Below are 23,326 nucleotides of genomic sequence, written 5' to 3' on the forward strand. Positions count from 1 at the left end.
TGCTATTAGGTAAATTATTAACTTTGGAATAATTCCGTAACATAACCCGCAGGTAAATAATACGTAATAAATATTTAAATGTCAAAACATCTTGTTTCACCAAACCACATATACGGTTCACGAACAAACATACTATCAATACCGGTAACATAGTTCTACAATTAACATTTACATCATATGATAAAATTTTCTTTCTAATAGCATATCAAAAAGGATATATCATTGCAATCACAAAATGAATGAGTAGACACTCTATATTACTGTGTAAAATGTAATAAATAATGTTCGTAACGGATATTCCCAAATTATTTCGTGTTAAAACACTATTCATATTTCGGCCTTGATATGTTTCTATTAGGAATAAGATATGTCTACTCCTTCAATATAACAGGTACTTACCTTGCAAGTGCAGCTCCGGCATCATATGATAATCCACTATATGCACACGATTTACAAACAAATTTGAGGTTTTTGGCACTCCAAGACGTAAGGTCTTGCTCGGACAATTCAGAGCATTTAGCATGAACCGAATTAGAACAATGTATGCATTGATCACTACTTCAGTCAACAGCACATATAGCACAAGGAAACTCATCCATCATTAATGATTTCAGAGTGTAAAGTTCTATTAATTTGGACTTCTTTAATACTTACAGCAATAACTTACCTTTTTACTCGCGATTGTTATTTATGAATCTTCAAATGAGGCCGTCAATTTGTGTGAAAATCACCCGCAATGATAAATGTACACGTACTGCGGTCCTTTAATGCGTAATTATTATGGTATTTACTCAACACGTGTCACATTCGGAGCTCCTCGGCCATTTTTTCAAAAACAACCTCGGATGTATGCCGGTACATCTGTTGAAGTAGTCCGTATTTTTTTTAATAAAAGCATTAATTAAATGTAATGTTTAAGAGTTGTATTCATTGCTCTCAGTTTAAATTGATTGCCAGTGAAGTGTATTATTGCAAACATAATTACGATTCCCAAGAGTTAAGTCATAAATTTTAACTACTAAATAAGATTACTACGCGATCTATTTGCAGCGGACTTAAACGTACCACTTTTTAAGTATGTAAACCGTCCATATACATCCGAGGTTGTTTTTGAAAAAAAATAATGGCCGAGGAGTTCCGAATGCACGTGTCACAGAGCCGAAAAGGGTTTACCCAAATTAACACACTCCCAGTTATACCAAACTGTCCCCAAAAAAACGTGCCGCTACTTTGTGGGGTGTCATATACCGGGTGATAATTATGTTGTTTTAAACATCGCCTGATTTTGTGTATTTGGTGTGGTCTGGTTAATATTGTCCATAAGTAAGCTAATTTACCTGAATATGAGAACTTCGCTGTTTAAAAACTTCTTTTTCAATTTTCATAATACAATATTATAATTTGAAAGCCCTAAACTATACTGTTGATCTAAGTTGTTTAAAAGAAAATGATTTTAGCGACATTTTCGACCTATTTCAAAGGCAATGTTTCAAATATATTCCAAAATACTTTCAAATGCTGTTTATTGATCTAACATTTCCATAAGAATATAAATGCTATTATTTGAATCCAAATTCATAATCATTTCCATAATACAACAACTAATAAGTTAATTTTACCTGCGTTAAATCGTCTTTCGGTTGGCGAAGGGAGACAACTATTTCACTGACATATTGTCTTTATTCAATTGACCAATAAGTAAATATTTTCATTATCTTTTTCATTTTTATGAGTGTGTTTTAGTTATATGAATATTATGAGATCATCATTAATTGGAATAATTGTTTATTTTGGAAGCTTTTATCTGTCTTTCGGTTGGCGAGTTGGCACGCGGAATTCGATCTCGAACACTGAAATTTCAACTGCCTATTACATCATTATATTTTAATATTTTTCTCTAAAATTTGGTTTGGTTATATATTTGTATAAAATTAATATAAAAACAATAAAATAAATGCATTAGATGGCGTCTTTCGGTAACTTTCATGCGTTTTTCGGTAATTTTATCCGTCTTTCGGTAAATAATCGTATTTCGGTAAGTCCATTAACCGACTATATAATAAATACATGAGTTCACAGTCGCCAAATTTGATTCTAAGACGAAAATTGAGTTCACGTGCGAACGTTCTACGGGCGGACATGTCTATGCATACACCAGAGTACTCAGGCGTACCTATGCACACACCAGAACACCCGGACATATCTGTGCATGCTCCAAAACGCCCGGACATACCTATGCACACTCCAGAACGCCCGGACGTACCTATGCATACTCCAAAACGCCCGGACATACCTATGCACACTCCAGAACGCCCGGACATACCTATATGCACACTCGAAAACACCCGGACATACCTGTGCATACTCCAAAACGCAAGGGCGTACCTATGCACTCTCCAGAACGCCAAGGCGTATGTATACTCCAGATCGAGTGCCTTGACGTACCTATGCATACTCCAGAACGCCCGGGTGTACCTATGCATTCACCATCTAGTGCCCGGGCGTACCTATTCATACTCAAGAACGCCAGAGCTTACCTATGCACACTCCAGAACGCCCGGATGTAACTATGCATACTCCAAAACGCAAGGGCGTACCTATGCTTTCTCCAGGGTACCCGGACATACCTATGTATACTTCCGAGTGCCCGGGCGTACCTATGCATACTCCAGAAAACCCGGGCGTACCTATGCATACACAAGAAGGCCAGGGCGTACCTATGCATACAACAGAGTGCCCGGGCGTACATCTGCATATCCTGAACGCCTGTGCATACCAGTGCATACTCAAAAGCACCTATGCACACTCCAGAACACCCGAGCGTACCTATGCATACTCCAGAACAACCGGGCGTACCTATGCATACTCCAGAACAACCGTGCGTACCTATGCATACACCAGATGCCTTGGTATACCTATGCATACTCCGGAACAACCGGGCGTACCTATGCATACTCCAGAACAACCGGGCGTACCAATGCACACTCCAGAACAACCGGGCGTACCTATGCACACTCGAGAACATCCCAGCGTACCTATGCGTATTCCGGAACACCCGAGCGTACCTATGCATACTCCAGAACACCCGGGCGTACTTATGCATACCCCAGGGTTCCCGGGCGTACCTATCTATACTACATAGTGCCCGGGCGAACCTAGGCATACTCCAGAACACACGGGCGTACCTATGCATACTCCAGAACACCCGGGCGTACCTATACAAGCTCCAGAGTGCCCGGATGTACCTATGCACACGCCAGAACGCCCAGGCGTACATACTAAAGAGTGCCCGGATATACCTATGCATACACTCGAACGCCCGTTCGTATCTATGCATACTCCAGAGTACCGGGGTGTACCTATGCATTGGCCAGAACGCCCGGGCGTAATTATGAATACTCCAGAGTACCTGGGTGTACCTATGCAATGGCCAGAACAACCGGGCGTACTTATGCATAATCCAGAACGCCCGGACGTACCTATGCATACTCCAGGGTACCCGGGCGTACCTATGTATACTCCAGAGTGCCCGAGCGTACCTATCCATACTCAAAAACACCCGGGCGTACCTATACATACTTCAGAGTGTCCGGGCGTGCCTATACATACACTTCAGAGTACCCGGGCGTACCTATACATACGGTAGAGTGCCCGGGCGTACCTATAATACTTTAGAGTGCCCGGGCGTACCTATACATACTTCAGAGTGGCCGGGCTCTGGAGTATGCTTAGGTACGCCTGGGCGATCTGGAGTATGGATATGTACGCCCGGGTACTCCAAATCGATCAGATCTTCCAAAACGATATGGTTATAAGTCAGGAGAATTTAACACCATGATTCTGACTAGAACAGTCCCAAGACCTTAGCCTCATTGATCATATTTAGAATACAACCTACATGTTAAGCCAGTGAAATTGCAGATAGACAATCGTTAAGTACTAAACTTAATCATTAAGAATTTCACCTTTCGAGCGTGTTTAAAGGTCCGACACTCCCTGTGTCAGACTTTGCGTTGTCAATGTATCAGCCAATGAGGCCGTATTCTAATTCAGTTAGATGACCTGAAGTAATAACTTAATGAATACGAATGGGTGGATTGAGCGTACCTTATGTCATCTAACTATTACAGAGCCTTGTGCTTAATTACAACTGCTTTGTTACTTTCGGAAGATCACGTTGTATAAAAGCAAGGCTGTGATTTTGCAATTCCATAAAGCGCGTTACCACACTGTCAACATAGTTTAAATAACCTAAACACTTTACAAAACCTGGCCTAGTTTTCGTCAGAAAAATATAAGGGTTATTTAAAATTTTCTAAACAGTAGTACCAATTAAGTTTTGTTTTCGAGTTTTGCATTGTCATTGAAAGAACAAAAAAGAAACTATAAACTTACTTTAATATGCAGTTTTTCGCTTATTCCAGCAGTCCACACATTTAAGCACCGTTTGTCTAACTGCCAGCCAGCTATGGTAGCCTCCGCAGATCAGAGACACCCGGGCATGTTAAATAGTAAGCGGTAGATTGCATGGCTCGTTGAACAACCTCGTTTCCAAAGACGATCTTGTGTGCAAACAGGCGACGTTTGTCCTTGACACAGACGAAGATCACGTTCTGTTATAATGTTTGTAACAATGCAGACACAAATTCTTAAATAAACAGTAACACAGCTAAATCACAAATGCGTTGATATCAACAGTTTTGATAATGTAATCGATATTCTGTGTCCGCTTACATCTCAATCAAAAGTTAAGTTTTTTGGTAGGCTACGGTGGCATAGAGGTGACATCCGTAGCACTCAATTTACTAACTTGTGGCCACAATTTACTATGTTGTGGTCACAATATAAACAAAGTGTTGCGGATGTCATCTCTGTGTCACCATAGAAATGTACTATATGCGATTTCTACGTCACTTTGTACAAAAAATAGATATAATTTAAGGTAAGCAAGAAAAAAACGTTTCTGAGTCGGCTGGAAAAATCCGAGCCTCGAATACACTGCGTGGCCGGTACGCGTTTACGGTCAAAATTTTCCATTTAAAGTGGAAATCAAGTTTAGGTAAGTAAGTAAGTGGCTCATGGGAATTTGAGGCAAGGCAGGAATATAACTTTAAAACATATAAATATATCATGATAATAGTCAGATCGCGTGCAAGCTTAAAAAGGTGTGCAAAATATGATATAAACCAAACAAGGCTTGATTTTATCTTCATTTTGCCATTTTGTTAAGCTGATAGCTGTTAAATTTAGACAAACAAAACTCGGTATTTTGTTTTACTATAACATATCCTTATCTATAAAACAGGATTGTCTGAAAGATTGCTCAATTGAATATGTTTTTCGTTGGTTTGCATTTAAACATCCCATTGTGTCGTCTATTCACATAATGATTTAGCAAAGCAACCACATTATCTATAATTAACATTCCATGAAAGCCTTCACAAAGAGGTATAGTCTTATTGTTTAAGTGCATATTAAGGTCTTCCTGAAGTCTCACATGAACATTTAAAGAATCGAAAATATCAGAAAATGCAATGCATATCTAACTTGAATCTAAACCACTTTTTAACTTATTCAGTAAAGCACATGTGTTAAAACAAAATCTGAACTTTTTAATTATTCTAACATCCATTTTTGTCGAGCGGTGCGGTGACCGAGACAGAGTTGTCAAAATAGCGCGGTTCCGTGTATATGCGTGTGCCATGCGTCAGTTCGGTAAGCGAGACATAGTTGTCACAATGCCAGTGCCATGTATATGTGTGTGCGGTGAGCGAGACAAAGTTTCATAATGGCGGTTCCGTGTATATGCGTGTGCCATACGTCATTGCGGTAAGCGATTCATAGTTGTCACAATGGCGGTTCTGTGTATATGCGTGTGCCGTGCATTTGTGTGATAAGCGAGACATAGTTGTCACAATGTCGGTTCCATGTATATGCGTGTGCCGTGTGTCAGTGCGGTGAGAAAGACATAGTTGTCACAATGTCGGTTTCGTGTATATGCGTGTGCCGTGCGGCAGTGGGGTGAGCGAGACATAGTTTACACAATGTCGGTTCCGGGTATATGTGTGTTCCGCGCGTCAGTGCGGTAAGCGAGACATGATTGCCACAATGTCGGTTCCGTGTAAATGTGTATTCCGCGCGTCAGTGCGGTTAGCGAGCATGGCTGACACAATGCCGGTTTCATGTTTATGCGTGTGCCGTGCGTCCTGCCGGTTCCGTGTATATGCGTGTGCCGTGCATCAGTGCAGTGAGAGAGACATAGTTGTCACAATGGCGGTTCCATGTATATGCGTGTGCCGTGTGTCAGTGCGGTAAGAGAGACATAGTTGTCACAATGTCGGTTTCGTGTATATGCGTGTGCCGTGTGGCAGTGGGGTGAGCGAGACATAGTTGTCACAATGCCGGTTCCGTGTATATGCGTGTGCCATGCGTCAGTGCGGTGAGCGAGACATAGATGTAACAATGTCGGTACCGGGTAAATGTGTGTTCCGTGCATCAGTGCGGTCCACGAGACATAGTTGTCACAATGTCGGTTCCATGTATATGTGTGTTCCGTGCATCAGTGCAGAAAACGAGAAGTAGTTGTCACAATGGCGGTTCCGTATATATGTGTGTGCCGTGAGCGAGACATAGTTGTCACAATGGCGGCTCCGAGTATATGCGTGTGCGGTGAGCGAGACATAATTGTCAATATAGCGGTTCCGTGTTTATGTGTGTGCTGTGAGCGAGACATAATTGTCACAATGGCGGTTCCATGTATATGTGTCAGCCGTGCGCCAGTGCGGTAAGCGAGACATAGTTGTCAAAATGGCGGTTTCGTGTATAAGCGTGTGCGGTAAGATAGACAATAGTTGTCATTATGGCGGTTCCATGTATATGTGTGCGGTTATCGAGACATTGTTGTCACAATGGCGGTTCCGTGTATATGTGTGTGCGGTAAGCGAGACATAGTTGTCACATTGGCGGTTCCGTGTATATGTGTGTGTGGTAAGCGAGACATAGTTGTCACAATGGCGGTTCCATGTATATGTGTGAGCGGTAAGCGAGACATAGTTGTCACAATGGCGGTTCCGTGTATATGTGTGAGCGGTAAGCGAGACATAGTTGTCACATTGGCGGTTCCATATATATGTGTGTGTGCGGTAAGCGAGACATAGTTGTCATAATGACGGCTCCGTGTATATGTGTGTGCTGTAAGCGAGACATAGTTGTAACAATGGCAGTTCCATGTATATGTGTGTACGGTAAGCGAGACATATTTGTCACAATGGCGGTTCCATGTGTATGTGTGTGCGGTAAGCGAGACATAGTTGTCACATTGGCGGTTCCATATATATGTGTGTGCGGTAAGCGAGACATAGTTGTCACATTGGCGCTTCCATTTATAAGTGTATGCTGTTAGCGAGACATAGTTGTCATAATGGCGGCTCCGTATATATGTGTGCCGTGAGCGAGACATAGTTGTCACATTGGCGGCTCCGAGTATATGCGTGTGCGGTGAGCGAGACATAAATGTCAATAAAGCGGTTCCGTGTTTATGTGTGTGCAGTGAGCGAGACATAGTTGTCACAATGGCGGTTACATGTAAATGCGTGTGCCGTGCGTCAGTGCGGCGAGAGAGACATAGTTGTCACAATGCCGGTTCCGTGTATATGGGTGTACCGTGCGTCAGTGCGGTGAGCGATAGGTAGTTGTCACAATGCCGGTTCCGTGTATATGGGTGTACCGTGCGTCAGTGCGGTGAGCGAGACATATATGTTACAATGCCGGTTCCGTGTATATGTGTGTACCGTGCGTCAGTGCGGTGAGCGAGACATAGTTGTTACAATGGCTGTTCCGTGTATACGCGTGTGCCATGCGTCAGTGCGGTAGGGAGACATAGTTGTCACAATGCCGGTTCCGTGTATATGAGTATACCGTGCGTCAGTGTTGTGGGAGAGACATAGTTGTCACAATGCCGGTTCCGTGTATATGCGTGTAGCGTGCGTCAGTGCGAGACATAGTTGTCACAATGAAACATAACTTGAACAATTTTAGAGGGGTGCGCGTGCCCACGTGAAAAGCCTCTAGTTCACGACCAGGTTATTAACCAAATGCGATAGCTGGATCTATGACTGACGTATCTTCGCGTATATATGCACTTAAGACCAAAGTCTGCACATGATTTTCAAGTCCAAAATACTAAAATCATTAAAATTGAAGTAGTAGGGGTGTACGCTTCTTAATACCATACAAATGTACTTTAAAATTGTCACGATTTGATCAATATTTTAACTGTTCGAAATAAACTTTAAAAGAGTAAACGATACAAGTCAGATAAAAATAAGTTTGATGCTGGATAATTTTATTTACATGCTGATTCAATTTATGTACAGTTTGGTGACTAGAGGTACCTTTTTCGAATATCGCTTTATGATGCAGCTGAATAGATTCAAGACATTCATGTGTTAACATTACTGTGTAAACGTTCCGAGACAAACATTAAAGAAGTTGTCAAAACGTTCAATCTGTGAGAGTGCAGCTTTATCAACTCTCTTGTGTATATACCTATGACCTGAAACATAGTTACTGTGCATTATGACTTGTATACTTAGAGCACATGCAGCATCTTAAAATACATGACTTTGTGTATTGAGATGCAAACGTACAAACTATTTTATAATTTGTCATCAGTGTTGTTATTGCCAACTAAGATCGTAAATCATTTGTGATAACTTGTTTGTTCGATGACTTATTTATTTCTTTATATAATATTGAAATGTAGTCAGGGTCAGTTTTCAACGTTGAAAAATGACACATGGGTCCGTTTTTACGGAGTCAAAATCAATGTTACATTGGAATCCAAGTCAACAAAATATGACAATGACAAAGATTTAACAAAGAGCATGCGCTTGTTAACACCCTATCGCTAACAGATATTATAACGTTTCTTTCCTGTTTTTCAAGTAACAGAACAATAACTATTCACATCTAAATATGGGTGGAATGTTTTACTGCATAGCCGTATACCGCCGGCTTTGCCAAAGGTAAAAAATAGTTTTAGGTACAATTTCATCGAGGTGCGCACATACACACTTTCGAGAAAACCGTGTTCAAAAAGAAAGGTTTTCGAGGGAAATAACTTCTATCTCATTCTTCTCGTGATAATTTATTCTTACAAGCAATGACGATACATTAAAATCTCCTAGTTGAGGGCAAACTGCCCTGGTTTTCTTGTTTACAAGTTTCCAGAAATATGGCATGTACAATAATATCATATTGTATTGTCGCATTTAGAGAAGCGTGAAAAATCCCCGGCCTAATGTACAATTTCCCTGGTTTTCTTAAAAAAAAATCCCCTGGGGAGGTCTTCAAAATACGTTTTAAAAACTAAAAATAGTACAACGAAAGATCGTTTAACAAAAACAAGTGTTCATCACAATTATACCTATATAGTATCGTGAAACGTAACGTCAAAAAGTCATGACAACTCGAAAAAACATATACCAGCTATTAACTATAAAATAGCTGTTGTTATCGAGAATAATCAACCCGTTTTCATCACCTTTATGTTTACATTAGCAATACACATTTAATCATTCAACAGATCCGCTTGAGGGCGCCTTACAGTATTACGTAATCAAAAGATTCCCGCGCCCGCCATTTCGTTAAAGCATTTCATTGGTTAAAACTTAAAAAGAGATTCAGCGCATGCGCTAAATCGAGCGCGCAACCCCACCGATTCACTTTCGTTCAGGCAGTCGAACCGAAAGGTCAGTTTTTAAGAGCTAGGTTTGCTATTTAAGAAAAAATCCCTCCCACCCACCCAATTGCCGTGCCTTTTGCTTCTTAGCTCTTGATTAGTTTAAAGTTATGTTCATAAATAGCGGCATGTGTGCATTTGTCTGCGCCCGTTTTGCATATCTGTTTTCAGCAGAGCTACAACATCCATGGTCGTATAAAGCCACCACGACGAATTTGAAAAGTCGCTGACCACTACGCAAACACAGGTGCATATTCTTCACGCGTGGGACCAAAACTCTCATCGGATGGACAACTCGTGAATTTACCAGCGGCGTGGCTCCTATTAAAATCGTGATATTTTGTGTTTGTCATGTATATAATGCTTTATGAGTTGTGATTAGCGTTCGGCAGCACTTAAATTATGATATTTATTAAGCTATTGGAATTATATAAATACAGACAGTATACTTAAAGTTAAAATGCTAATTTGTGAGTTCCGGCCATAGTACACCTTGACGGAATTCACGTTCAAATACTTAAGTTTATTTCATAATCAAACTCGTAAAGCCCAGTGGGGGCTATTCAAAACTGCTGCTTTGCCCTTTGGGGCGGTCGCCAGTAATACGCCAAGTTGGCAGGTGACCAGATTGCTTCGTTCGCTGTTCATGCTTGTGAATTCGTGCTTGTGTAAATAACATGGAGCCTCGCCATTAAATCCAAACTTTAAATGTAAATAAAACAAAATAAAATTTTGACAAGTTATTTGCTCTGTTGTTTTATATAGCAAAAACGTATGGTTATGATTGAAATTAGAGTAAGAGAAGCTAAGCGCTTCAATCGTTCTTGTAAGTTGAGGATTTATCGATAACACATGGATGATATATATTTTTATTGTATTTTCTGAAGACTTTGAAATTGCATGACTTATGTTAATCAGCAGAAATGTGTGCGTAGTTCAGGTTATTTTAATCAATGTATACAGAACTTTCACTAGTCTACATAGTACATCTTTTGAGTAAAAAATTCTGTCCAAAAATGAAGAAGACATGTACATGTAACATAAATATGCATTGACAAAATCTCAAATATCATATGCTACCCATTCAGCCATTTATATGCTACATATAGAAAATAGTCCCTAGAACCGAATGAAAATTGTCGAATTATATAAACATGGATAGCCTCATATAGAAAATAGTCCCTAGAACCGAATGAAAATTGTCGAATTATATGAACATGGATAGCCTCATATAGAAAATAGTCCCTAGAACCGAATGAAAATTGTCGAATTATATAAACATGGATAGCCTCATATAGAAAATAGTCCCTAGAACCGAATGAAAATTGTCGAATTATATAAACATGGATAGCCACATATAGAAATTAGTCCCTAGAACCGAATGAAAATTATCCAAATTATATAAACATGGATAGCCTCATATAGAAATTAGTCCCTATAGTCCAGAATGAAAATTATCCAAATTATATAAACATGGATAGCCACATATAGAAATTAGTCCCTATAGTCCCGAATGAAAATTATCCAAATTATATAAACATGGATAGCCTCATATAGAAATTAGTCCCTATAGTCCAGAATGAAAATTATCCAAATTATATAAACATGGATAGCCACATATAGAAAATAATCCCTAGAACCGAATGAAAATTGTCAATTTTATGAATATGGATAGCCGCATAGAAATTAGCCCCTCGTCCAGAATGAATGGTTTAAGCCATAAAACATTAATTTTTGAACGGAAATATGAAAATCTATGATCAACTATTTTGTCAAATCTTATATCATTGGTTTGTAAATATTTACGCAAAAAGTTGCTCTTTCCAAGACCAAAAATAAAAAAGTTGTAAAAATGGTATATCTGTGAGAGTGCAGCTTTAAGAGACAACTTAGTAATGGAAATTGTTCATAAATGTTTGTAATGAATCCCGAAACAATGACCAGTCGAAACGGGAGGGCTGCTAATTTAATAGGATATTCATCGGAAATCTTTTTCCGACCAGCTCGTTCAATGGTCAGGGGCGTCTCCAGGAATTGACGTTAGAGGGGGCGTAACTTAGGGGCGTTTGCATGTGGGTTTGGGGTTACTAAATCAAGAAAATTTTAACAATTTCTAGTTGGAAATGATGCATGTATGGGCGTATTTTATTATTTTCTTCTCCTCTTATATTGACATAAAAAGTAAACTTGGACGATTTTAGAGGGGGTGCGCGCCGGCTACGCCCCCTCTCATCCCGCTAGTGAATGGTGACTTAATATTTGATATATTATGGTTAAAAAGAACTTCCAGTTGAATCAAATAGAAACTGTAAATGCTAAATACAAATTTTGTGATTGTTAAATTTGTCTGTAAAGGCTTGAAACAGTAAGCTCATGATTAAAGAACATTGTTCATTGGGTTACTTGTTTTAATTGTGACCCATGGATATAAATGATTTCAAATTGGGGGTCAAATTTCGGCATAGTGATAAACATTAATTAGAGAAAAAAATACTTCCTAAAGTATCATATTGGCATCAAAAACAATAGGGGTCATCTACTTGTCAATATCAACAAACTACCAAGTTTGAGGACACTATACTTAACCATTCATCAGTTATTGATTGGACATGTTTTTGTCACAGGCAAAGGGCCATAACTCTACTATACATAAATATATAGATTTTGACGCGTTTGACATGCATCATTCCCATTGCTGTATATTACCTTATGGAAAGTGATACCCACCAGTATTAAGATATGGCTCATGGTGGAAATTTTCCTTAAAGAAATAGCCATTATCAAGTTCCAAATGGCCATAAATCTGCTATACATTAGTGGAATGTAAAAGCTCTTAACACATAATTTACCTTATCAAATATACATTCATTCAAAGTTTCAACAAATTTTTACTATCAAGTACTAAGATATGGCTCGGGACAAAAAAACAAGTGTTATAGACGAACGAACAGGGGGGAGGAGGGACGGACAGACAACACTGAAAGAATATCCATCTGCCTTTGGTGGGGATAGAATAACTGATAGAAACTTACATTGTATTGTTAAAATAAATTCCAACTTTCCAATTGTATTTGTACTGTTCACTCTTGTATTAAGTTCTAATACTGTTTCATGTTACATTGTATCATACTATGTTTATAAACATTTAGTAAAACTGAGGGTTATGGAAGATACTGGTGTCTCTGTTCATACTTTATGCTATTCTATGCCTGTCCATGTCAGTGGAAAACCTACGATGATTTTAGAAAAGAATAAACACCGGAATTGATCTAGAAATATTTACTGAACATCCAAAACGAACATTCACAAACTTTGACACAATGTTATAATTAAGCACTCATGTTACCAAATCTCTTAAAATAATTATATTGAATGATGTTTGTGTACATATGACAAGGTTTTTGTATTATTATGGCCTAAGGCTCAAATATTCTAGATTTGGGTGCAACAATATCTCATCAATGCAATAAACCTCCATTTAATGAATTGTTGACTGATTTATGTTTTGTCTCTTTGAAACTCAATCTCAATTTTATGGAAATTCACTATAACTGTAGCAACAATGCAGCATGCAGTTGACAGAATTGTGGAAAACTGTACACAAATTTTAAAGCTACATTAGCTTTTGATGAATACAACAAGTATGACATAATGTTGTGGTTACTGAGCAAATATCCAAAATTTCCTGTCAGTTTTATACTTGCACGTGTATTTACATACAAAGTGACACACTAATCCTGGAAGGACCTAAGTTGTATTATCATTATATGATTATATAGATTCTGAGACAAAAAAAGGAAAAAGGTCAAAACTGTCAATTTGTGAGAGTGCAGCTTTAATGGTCACATTAATACCCATGGCTATATATAACAGTGTGTGCACAGTGGTCAGTCAAACAAATAGGTGGCTGTTGTGCTATTTATTTCACACCTGTTAATCAAGTCATCAGACTAAATTCATATGAATAATAAAGTTACTTTTTTGCATATTATTGCTTGCTAGGTACAGATCAAACTGAGTCCAGATTTTTATTAACTAATGTGAATAAGTATGTATAAAAAGTTCTTCCACAGTATGTATCTTTTAAATATTTATAATTCATTATTGTCTTAAAAATGATTACTTGTTTGCCTCACCAGATTTTTAAGAATCCTTTCCCCCCTCTAACAAATATTGGACTGATCCATATCATAAATATGTCAAATACATCTTCACTTCATGCAAACATATGTTTAAAGTTCAAAGACAGTATCTTAAAAACTTAAGTCTAAGTAGTTTGGTTTGCGTCACAAACTTTTTGCACTTTTGCGCAGATCACCTGCAAAACCGACCGACTTGATGACTGTTTATGGTATCATATCGTGGTGAAACTCCAATCACTTCAGTTTATCGTCATTGCTGCTTTTTTCCTCTGTTATTCTAACAAAGGTTTTTTGTGTTCATAAAAAAGTTTTGTTCTTGTTTTTCAATACTGCTCTATTCTGCTGAATCCCTGCAGGGAGTGAGTCTTGTCCATATCCAGGAAATCATCCATGCGTTCTTTACCTTAAAACACAAAAATGATTTAAAACAAGAAAGGCATCACTTATGTCATAATTTCTTGCAATGATTTACCATAACTGTTCTATCCTATTAAAGAGGCTGTACTCCGTATGATGAAATAGCGAAATAAAAAAATGAAAATTGTCAAAAACTGACATAAACTTGGTATCGGTGTGTACAATGCATTGAAACTTGATAACTTAAGTACCACATTGTTTACAATTAATTTGTTTTTACAGTTTTTTTATTATTTTCCCATTCCCTACGCGTGATTGGCTAGTCGATGTTATACAAGATACAAGAATCTTTATTTAAAGTCGGGTATGTGTTAACAAGAAACATTAGCTCAATGAGCTATTTTCCAAAATGAATAACAAATACAAATACAAATAGGAAAATAGGATTAGAGCATCGTGAACAGTGATAACACCAACAAGTTTTCCTGGCTGTGCAGCCAGTCCACACGCGCACGGTTCCACTAGTTGATATACCACTGTAAAATGGTTAGTTGTTTCAACAGTATAGCTTAAGGGGTAATCATATACATTGAAGAAGCAAAATTGTAAGTAGCAAAATACACAAGGGAATAGCAGCTTTGTACATTGACCTGTAGTTTGTAAAACAAAACAAAAAACAACTTATACTTAATCTAACATGATAGGAAAAATACTTTGCAAGTATTGCTTCAAGGAGGTATGATATGTATCATGCATACATGCCATATCCCCCGGAGGGGGGAAAAATCCCCAGGAATTTCTACCCATCCCCCGGTCTCCCGGAGGGAGATGAAAATCCCCCGGAATTAATAAAAAGTGTGTTTAAAATTACGCAAATTTATCACAGGGTTTAATTATATATGCCTGTTTACAGTTATAATGCCCTCCTGTCCTGAAGCTTAATTGGATTATCAACTGATGGTGTGTTTTAACAACACCTATTGGGTGACACTTAATAAATCAGCAGGGCACATTTCATGCATTGTTTTGATTGAAACTGACAGAATTCATGAATCATGCTATTTTGATATTACACCTATCACTGTAAGAGAATGTTAATTGAAAAAATTGAAAAAGTAAAGTCTTAACACCTAAACAAAATACTTGCCGAAAGAAAAACACAAGTAGTTTTATGTGTTCGACAGATGTTATATAAATTTGAACAACCACAATTAGATATTAGCCCATGTAATTTAATTAAAAAGTTGTTATTTTAGTCAAAGAAGTCCGCTGAAATCTTTTCTGGTATTTGAATCCCATAATCTTGTCCAGTGGGTGTAAGCCATCGCACTGAAAACAAAACTCCTTTTCCGTTAAGACAAAGGATAAAAGATATTCAGTGCAACAATTTATAGTTCTCAATTTCTTCTATTTTTTAAAGCAAAAAGGTATTAATTACACATTGAACATTTACAAGAGGGACCTGTCCAGGTGCGGATCAGCCTTCTTAATTCCAGGTAGTTTTGGGAGACCCTTATTTCCTTTGGGAGGCTGTTCCATACCTGACTGGCCTCAAAGCGGAAAGAGTTTTTTCCATATTTAGTTGTTCTTACTGATGGAACGCCTACACAGTTTTCGTATCTCAGATTAAAATTACATTTCTTAAAAGTAACAAGGTTTTGAACATATTCTGGTGAGATACCATACAGACATTTGTAAGTTTCAATAGCAATGTATCTTACCCTACTCAAATGTAATGTTGGCAATTGAACTCGATAAAAAAGATTTTCGTAAGTTGAGGTTTAATCATTAAAATCAATTTTTAAAGCTCTTTGTTGAATCTTTTCCATTTTTTCTGTTTTGGTTTTGCTACAAAAATGCCAAAGGACAGGACAATAGTTGAAATTGGATCTGATAAAAGATTTAAAGACAATAAGCTTAGTATTGGTTGTCAAAAATTTGCTAAGTCTTTGAAGAATATTCAATTACTTAGCAACTTTTTTGCACATTTTAGAAATCTGGGCATCAAAATTTAATAAACTATCTACCTCAACACCTAAAAGTTTCACTAGCTCTTCACAAACAATGGTGTGATTAAGTACATTGAATTGTTTTATTTCTTTAACTGACCTTGAGCCAACTGAAATTGCCTGAAATTTGTCAGGGTTAGCCTGCATTTGATTGGAAGTAAACCAGTCTATCAAAATGTTACTTTCTTCTTTACCACGTGATATTACGAAGTTAGGTATATAGCTTAAATATTCCAACCGTTTAGGGTAAGCCTTCGTAGCACAGTGGATACAACACTGGACTGCAATTTTGGCGACCGGTTCGAACTCAGTCTCCAACTCGATTTTTTTTAACATTTTTTTTTTGCAATTATGATATCAAAGAGTAAAACATTTCATTAAATAATTTTCCTGAGATTTGTTACAGAAAAAATAATTTTGGTGCCAATCTGGTGTACAGTCCCTTTAAGATTATATGTGAAAGGCTCATGATCAAGAATCCTTTTATCTACTTACAGGATGATCATACTTCTTTTTCCAAAATCCCAATGATATTTCATCGATATAAAACAAAGTTTAAAAACAATAGTGAAAAAGGCATATCGGGAATAGTGATTGTTACGAATAGTATAGCTGTCATTGCAGAATTGCAAGTCATGTGACATTCATGGGAAAATAAGTGATATAGTGTCCCAAAGAGAATGAAAAAAAAACTTTTGGGGAAAACTGCATGATTTTATGGGGAAAACTGCCTGATTTTTAAGATACACAAAAAGAGGGGGAGGCACTTAATAACAACCCAAGCTAAAGAAGCAAAACATCCCTGTTTTCACATCTTTGGGTTGCTAATTGTTGTAAAATCTAACTTTAAAAGTGAACATCCGGAATCTTAAGACAATTAATGGAACCAATGAGCGAATATAGGTCAGTAAATAATTTAGGTTTGCATTCAGAGTTGAAGAATAAAAGATTAAAGAACCATCTTACTGCTATATTTTTTTTACCTGTCACAGAACAGTCAGTTAAATTTGGGTCCTCCACCATGTCGAAGCAGCAACACTTGGTTGGCATTCTGTAAAATAGTGATTGTCCCAATATTACAATAAACCATTAAACGAAAAAATGTCTCCTTAAACAGAAAATGTAATGTATTATAAAATATAGAAATTGACTTAAATGTATAACAAGTTTACTTAAGACAAAAGTTCTGCACAGGTTTTGTTTTTTAAACATTATATTAATGCAATATATAATTTCAATTGTTATTTATTTTTTTTTAAATTTTTTTTTATATTATTTATTTATAGATTTACATGAAATAAAGAACATATTACAGTGTTTGGGTTATACTTGTTCCTTATCCCTGATTTGGTCCCTTCACACCATTTGAAATGTGATTTTGAGAGGTTTATGATAGAAAAAACTTGGAATTTTCACTAAAAAATCATGCATTTCCAAATTAGAATCATGAAAAAAATGCAAAAGTTATGAAAAATGACCTATTTTAGCTGAAATTTTAGGCATACAATCATTACCTTAAAATTGAGATAAAATAAAAATAAATATACCTAATAAAACACTGTTTACTATCACACCTGTACCCCCAACTTCTTACATACTTAATCTGCTCTTACCCAAGTAAAGAATGAAAGGTCCACATGGCCTCTTATAAACTATGAGAATCCAATTTACCTATCTGATTTTAAATCACCCAAAAGGATTTCTACACATAATGGTTCCTTAATTTGTAGCTAGTCTCCAAAGGTGTCGCAGTTGTGATTTCATTGAAAGACTGGAGTTTTGCTCAAATCAAGTATGAACTTAAAGCTAGTTCATAGATATCCTGAAGCCCAGATTTATTGCTTACCTGAAGTTCGTAGGGCTACAATTGAAAGCTTTATGTAGACTGCAGGGATTGTCCAAAGGAGCCTTTTGTCTGTGAGGGGAATGGTGGCTAAGGTGACTGGTGGTACCACTCTGCATTTCTTATCCACACACAACACAGTGTATCTGAAAATGACAGAGAATGGCCATGCACTTATGTAAGCTATGCTGGAAATACGCCTCTCTACACAGACAGTTTTAAGTGTACCAAATGACATTTCAACACAGAAATTGTGAGGCCTCCAATACAGCAGTACTGACAACAATGCCGAAACATGTATATCTGTCATGGAGCTGTGCTGGTTCTGTGGCATCAAAACCACTGCAACTAGGCAATTCACTAGAAATATCTTTTCAGGAAAAAGAAACAAACTATTACTGGGCAGCCTTTGTCACCCAAATGAACAGCTAGAGCATCTAGTTACTTGATAGTAGCCTCATAAAGATCTAAAATTAACAAAAAGTGTATCAGAAAGTTGTCAAATACTGAATAAAGTGTAAGCCGACGGAGACACAATTTAAAGCCCAACAGTCATTGAGTTATGGTCTCACACTAATTCACTTTAACAAACTCACACTTAATCAATCAATCAATCAATCAATCAATCAGTCAATTAATCAATCAATCAATCAATGCACAACCCCCTGGAAAGCTATGACACCCTTTGGAAGAGATGAATCTAGCGGTCCGGTAGACGGTTGCTGACTGAACTTTAATGTCCCAAACAGCAAATGCAATTAGAAAAACATGTTTTCAATCCAATATAGAGTTTCCCATTAAAACAAAGCCTTAAGTATTGAGTACAACTTAACATTCAGCCTGTTGGCTGGGGTAACATATCTAAATCCCCAAATGGATGATCAGTGACCAGGGATGATAACAGAGCCAAGTTGCCAATCCTGAAAATATCTGCGTGGGGTTCAGCTTTCTGTATTTCAGGAATTCTAATACCCTTTTTTGCCTTAGAATAGTGTTCAAGGAGTACACCTTTCGGTTTGGTAGATATAATTATGTTCCACACCAGACATCCACAATCAGAACAATTATCAGGAATCTTAGCAGTGAAGTTTAACACCTTTGTCTTTGAACAAAGTTAAATTTACTCCTTTTTTACCTGAAGTCACAGGCATTAGACATGTACCTGACATTTTGGTTCAGTTGTCCACTTCCCATAAAACTCAACTGGCTATGATCAAATGCCTGTGTATGAACAGTCTACACTGTGGGATGTTTGATTTATAATAATGAACAACATATCAATTATCATGCTTGCAAATGTTTATTGTAAAAGTGGTATTTATTCAATTTTTATGTATAATTAGACTATTTATTCCATTTTCTGCACATTTGACGAGAATATAATGTTACTAATTATTATATTTTTTATTCCAAGTAATATCCAAACGGGACTTAAATGCTTTGGCAGCGTAGCCGTTGTGGACATGGTGGACATTGACGTATTCTGGTCTCCAAGCCAGATTTTTTCCCCTCATGGTGTTACATGAGTCCAGAAGCACACAAACTAGATTGTCTCATGGCAGTTCAAGTCTCTCAAACAGGCTTTCAAATTCTATGAAAATTGATTTAGAATCAGTTCTTGTGATTTTTAAGGAGGCCAAATGTCTCAACACTATTTCTTTCTCTATAGCAGAAAAATAGCTGCAACAGTTTTCTCATTGTTTGTGTTTGTTGACTTGTCTTAGTTGAAACAAAACTGATATCCATTAACTCCTCCACATGTTCATCATTGAAATGGCTAGCCACTCCGTAAGTCATCTTGTATGATGCTGTACACCTTTGAAGTTTTAATTCGCTGAGAGCTTTTGTATCTTTGGCAAGTGTCTTAAGTAAGACACACAACTGTGGTGCCAGGGAGCATGTTCAGCCATAAATCTGAGTAGCATGGCCCATGGATTGAATTGTCAGTCATTGACAGGAACAACTGGATGCACTGGCTGAGGTGTCTTTCATCCCTGACTTTTGTAACCATCAACATACCTGGATGGGGAAATACAAATTACAACTATAGAATTTAAATCTCACTTAAACTGGGTCCTCAAGAAGTTTTGTTGAACTGTCTCAAATAGAAAATAAAATGACTGCCTCAACGTAATATATATTATTACTAAAAAAATTTTATTCATGTTTTTTTTTTTTTAAATTTGAACCAAACCAATTTTCATTTGAACCTCTCATTATGGTCAACAGCCACTTCTTATTGAGAACAATGCTTCAAACATTATGAGAATAATAATGAAACGGTTTACAGCGTAAACTTCAATCGGCCAAATAACCCTGAATCGCTCACCTGTCATATATTGCACATTCTTCCATTATATACAAATATTGAATACCTAAGCCTATAAACAAGGGGCGTGGCCAATTTTGACCCCAGGGCTAAAGTTTGAACAATCTTAATAGTGGTCCGATAAACGATGCTTCATACCAAATATCTAAGGCCTTCGCCTTTTGGTTTCGTCGGAGAAGATTTTTTAAGTTTTCATCATATACATATATTAGGAAACCCATGACCGCCCGGGTGGGGCCATTTTTTGACCCCAGGGCCAAAGATTGAACAATATTGGTACAAGTCAACTAGATGATATATCATGCCAAATATCTAAGCTCTTGTCACTACTTGATTTTACGTGTGTATCTATATATGTATATTTGTTATTAATTTTTGTATGTGGCCCATATTGAAAATTGGTATGTGTACTAAATATGTTATCCAGTTTAAATTAAGACGTTACTTGTCTTTGTGAGTTCGGAGAAGATTTTTTAAGTTTTCACTACAACACATATAGAGAAAACCCATCAGCCACGGGGTGTGGCCAATTTTGACCCCAGGGCCATAATTTGAACAAACTTTGTAGAGGTCCACTAGACGATGAATCATGCCAAATATCTAAGCTCTAAGCAACTCAAGTTCAGAGGAGATGATTTTTGAAGTTTTCACTATAAACATATAGAGAAAACCCATGACCCCCCAAGGGGGCGGGGCCAATTTTGACCCCAAGGCCATAATTTGATCATCTTTGTAGAGGTCCACTTGACGATGAATCATGCCAAATATCTAAGCTCTAGTCCAAGCAAGTTCAGAGGAGAAGATTTTTTAAGTTTTAACTATAAACATATAGAGAATACCCTAACCCCCCGGGGCGGACCAATTTTGACCCCAAGGCCATAATTTGAACAATCTTTGTAGAGGTCCACTAGACGATGAATCATGCCAAATATCTAAGCTCTAAGCAACGTAAGTTCAGAGGAGATTTTTGATTTTTTTTACTATAAACATATAGAGAAAACCCATGACCCCCCAGGGGCGGGGCCAATTTTGACCCCAGGGCCATAATTTGAACAAATTTTGTAGAGGTCCACTAAACGATGAATCATGCCAAATATCTAAGCTCTAGTCCAAGTAAGTTAAGAGGAGAAGATTTTTGAAGTTTTAACTCAAAACATATCAAGTATACCCATGACCCCCCGGGGCTATGCCAATTTTGACCCCAAGGCCATAATTTGTTAATCTTTGTAGAGGTCCACTAGACGATGAATCATGCCAAATATCTAAGCTCTAGTCCAAGTAAGTTCAGAGGAGAAGATTTTTTAAGTTTTCACTATAAACATATAGAGAAAACCCATGACCCACCGGGGCGGGGCCAATTTTGACCCAAGGGCCATAATTTGAACAAACTTTGTAGAGGTCCATTAGACGATGAATCATGCCAAATATCTAAGCTCTAGACCAAGTAAGTTCAGAGGAGAAGATTTTTGAAGTTTTAACTCTAAACATATGGAGAATACCCATGACCCCCGGGGCGGGGCCAATTTTGACCCCAGGGCCATAATTTGAACAAACTTTGTAGAGGTCCACTAGACGATGAATCATGCCAAATATCTAAGCTCTAGGCCAAGTAAGTTCAGAGGAGAAGATTTTTGAAGTTTTCACTATAAACATATAGAGAAAACCCATGACCCCCGGGGCGGGGCCAATTTTGACCCCAAGGCCATAATTTGAACAATCTTTGTAAAGGTCCACTAGACGATGAATCATGCCAAATATCTAAGCTCTAGGCCAAGTAAGTTCAGAGGAGAAGATTTTTGAAGTTTTCACTATAAACATATAGAGAAAACCCATGACCCCCGGGGCGGGGCCAATTTTGACACCAAGGCCATAATTTGAACAATTTTTGTAAAGGTCCACTAGACGATGAATCATGCCAAATATCTAAGCTCTAGTCCAAGTAAGTTCAGAGGAGAAGATTTTTGAAGTTTTAACTCTAAACATATGGAGAATACCCATGATCCCCGGGGCGGGGCCAATTTTGACCCCAGGGCCATAATTTGAACAAACTTTGTAGAGGTCCACTAGACGATGAATCATGCCAAATATCTAAGCTCTAGGCCAAGTAAGTTCAGAGGAGAAGATTTTTGAAGTTTTCACTATAAACATATAGAGAAAACCCATGACCCCCGGGGCGGGGCCAACTTTGACCCCAAGGCCATAATTTGAACAATCTTTGTAAAGGTCCACTAGACGATGAATCATGCCAAATATCTAAGCTCTAGGCCAAGTAAGTTCAGAGGAGAAGATTTTTGAAGTTTTCACTATAAACATATAGAGAAAACCCATGACCCCCGGGGCGGGGCCAATTTTGACCCCAAGGCCATAATTTGAACAATCTTTGTAAAGGTCCACTAGACGATGAATCATGCCAAATATCTAAGCTCTATTCCAAGTAAGTTCAGAGGAGAAGATTTTTGAAGTTTTAACTCTAAACATATAGAGAATACACATGACCCCCCGGTGCGGGGCCAATTTTGACCCCAGGGCCATAATTTGAACAAACTTTGTAGAGGTCCACTAGACGATGAATCATGCCAAATATCTAAGCTCTAGTCCAAGTAAGTTCAGAGGAGAAGATTTTTGAAGTTTTAACTCTAAACATATAGAGAATACCCATGACCCCCCGGGGCGGGGCCAATGTTGACACCAGGGCCATAATTTGAACAAACTTTGTAGAGGTCCACTAGACGATGAATCATGCCAAATATCTAAGGTCTAGGCCATGCAAGTTCAGAGGAGAAGATTTTTGAAGTTTTCACTATAAACATATAGAGAAAACCCATGACCCCCCGGGGCGGGGCCAATATTGACCCAAGGGCCATAATTTGATAAAACTTTGTAGAGGTCCATTAGACGATGAAC

General features: G+C 37.7%; 1 protein-coding gene and 1 pseudogene across 1 annotated transcript in view; both read right to left on the minus strand.

Moving 5' to 3' along the window:
* Window positions 1-18,212, minus strand: part of LOC128215464 (uncharacterized) — a 49,752-nt gene extending 31,540 nt beyond the window's left edge. The window contains exons 1-3 of the mRNA XM_052922151.1: window positions 18,097-18,212; window positions 17,234-17,301; window positions 14,215-14,287 (exon numbers count right to left, since the gene is read on the minus strand). Coding sequence (XP_052778111.1) covers window positions 14,215-14,287; window positions 17,234-17,301; window positions 18,097-18,212 — 257 coding nt within the window. The remainder of the gene's footprint in view (window positions 1-14,214; window positions 14,288-17,233; window positions 17,302-18,096) is intronic.
* Window positions 14,567-23,326, minus strand: part of LOC128215475 (uncharacterized) — a 34,904-nt pseudogene continuing 26,144 nt past the window's right edge.

The sequence above is a fragment of the Mya arenaria genome, chromosome 2 (assembly GCF_026914265.1).
Source record: "Mya arenaria isolate MELC-2E11 chromosome 2, ASM2691426v1".
Taxonomy (NCBI): domain Eukaryota; kingdom Metazoa; phylum Mollusca; class Bivalvia; order Myida; family Myidae; genus Mya; species Mya arenaria.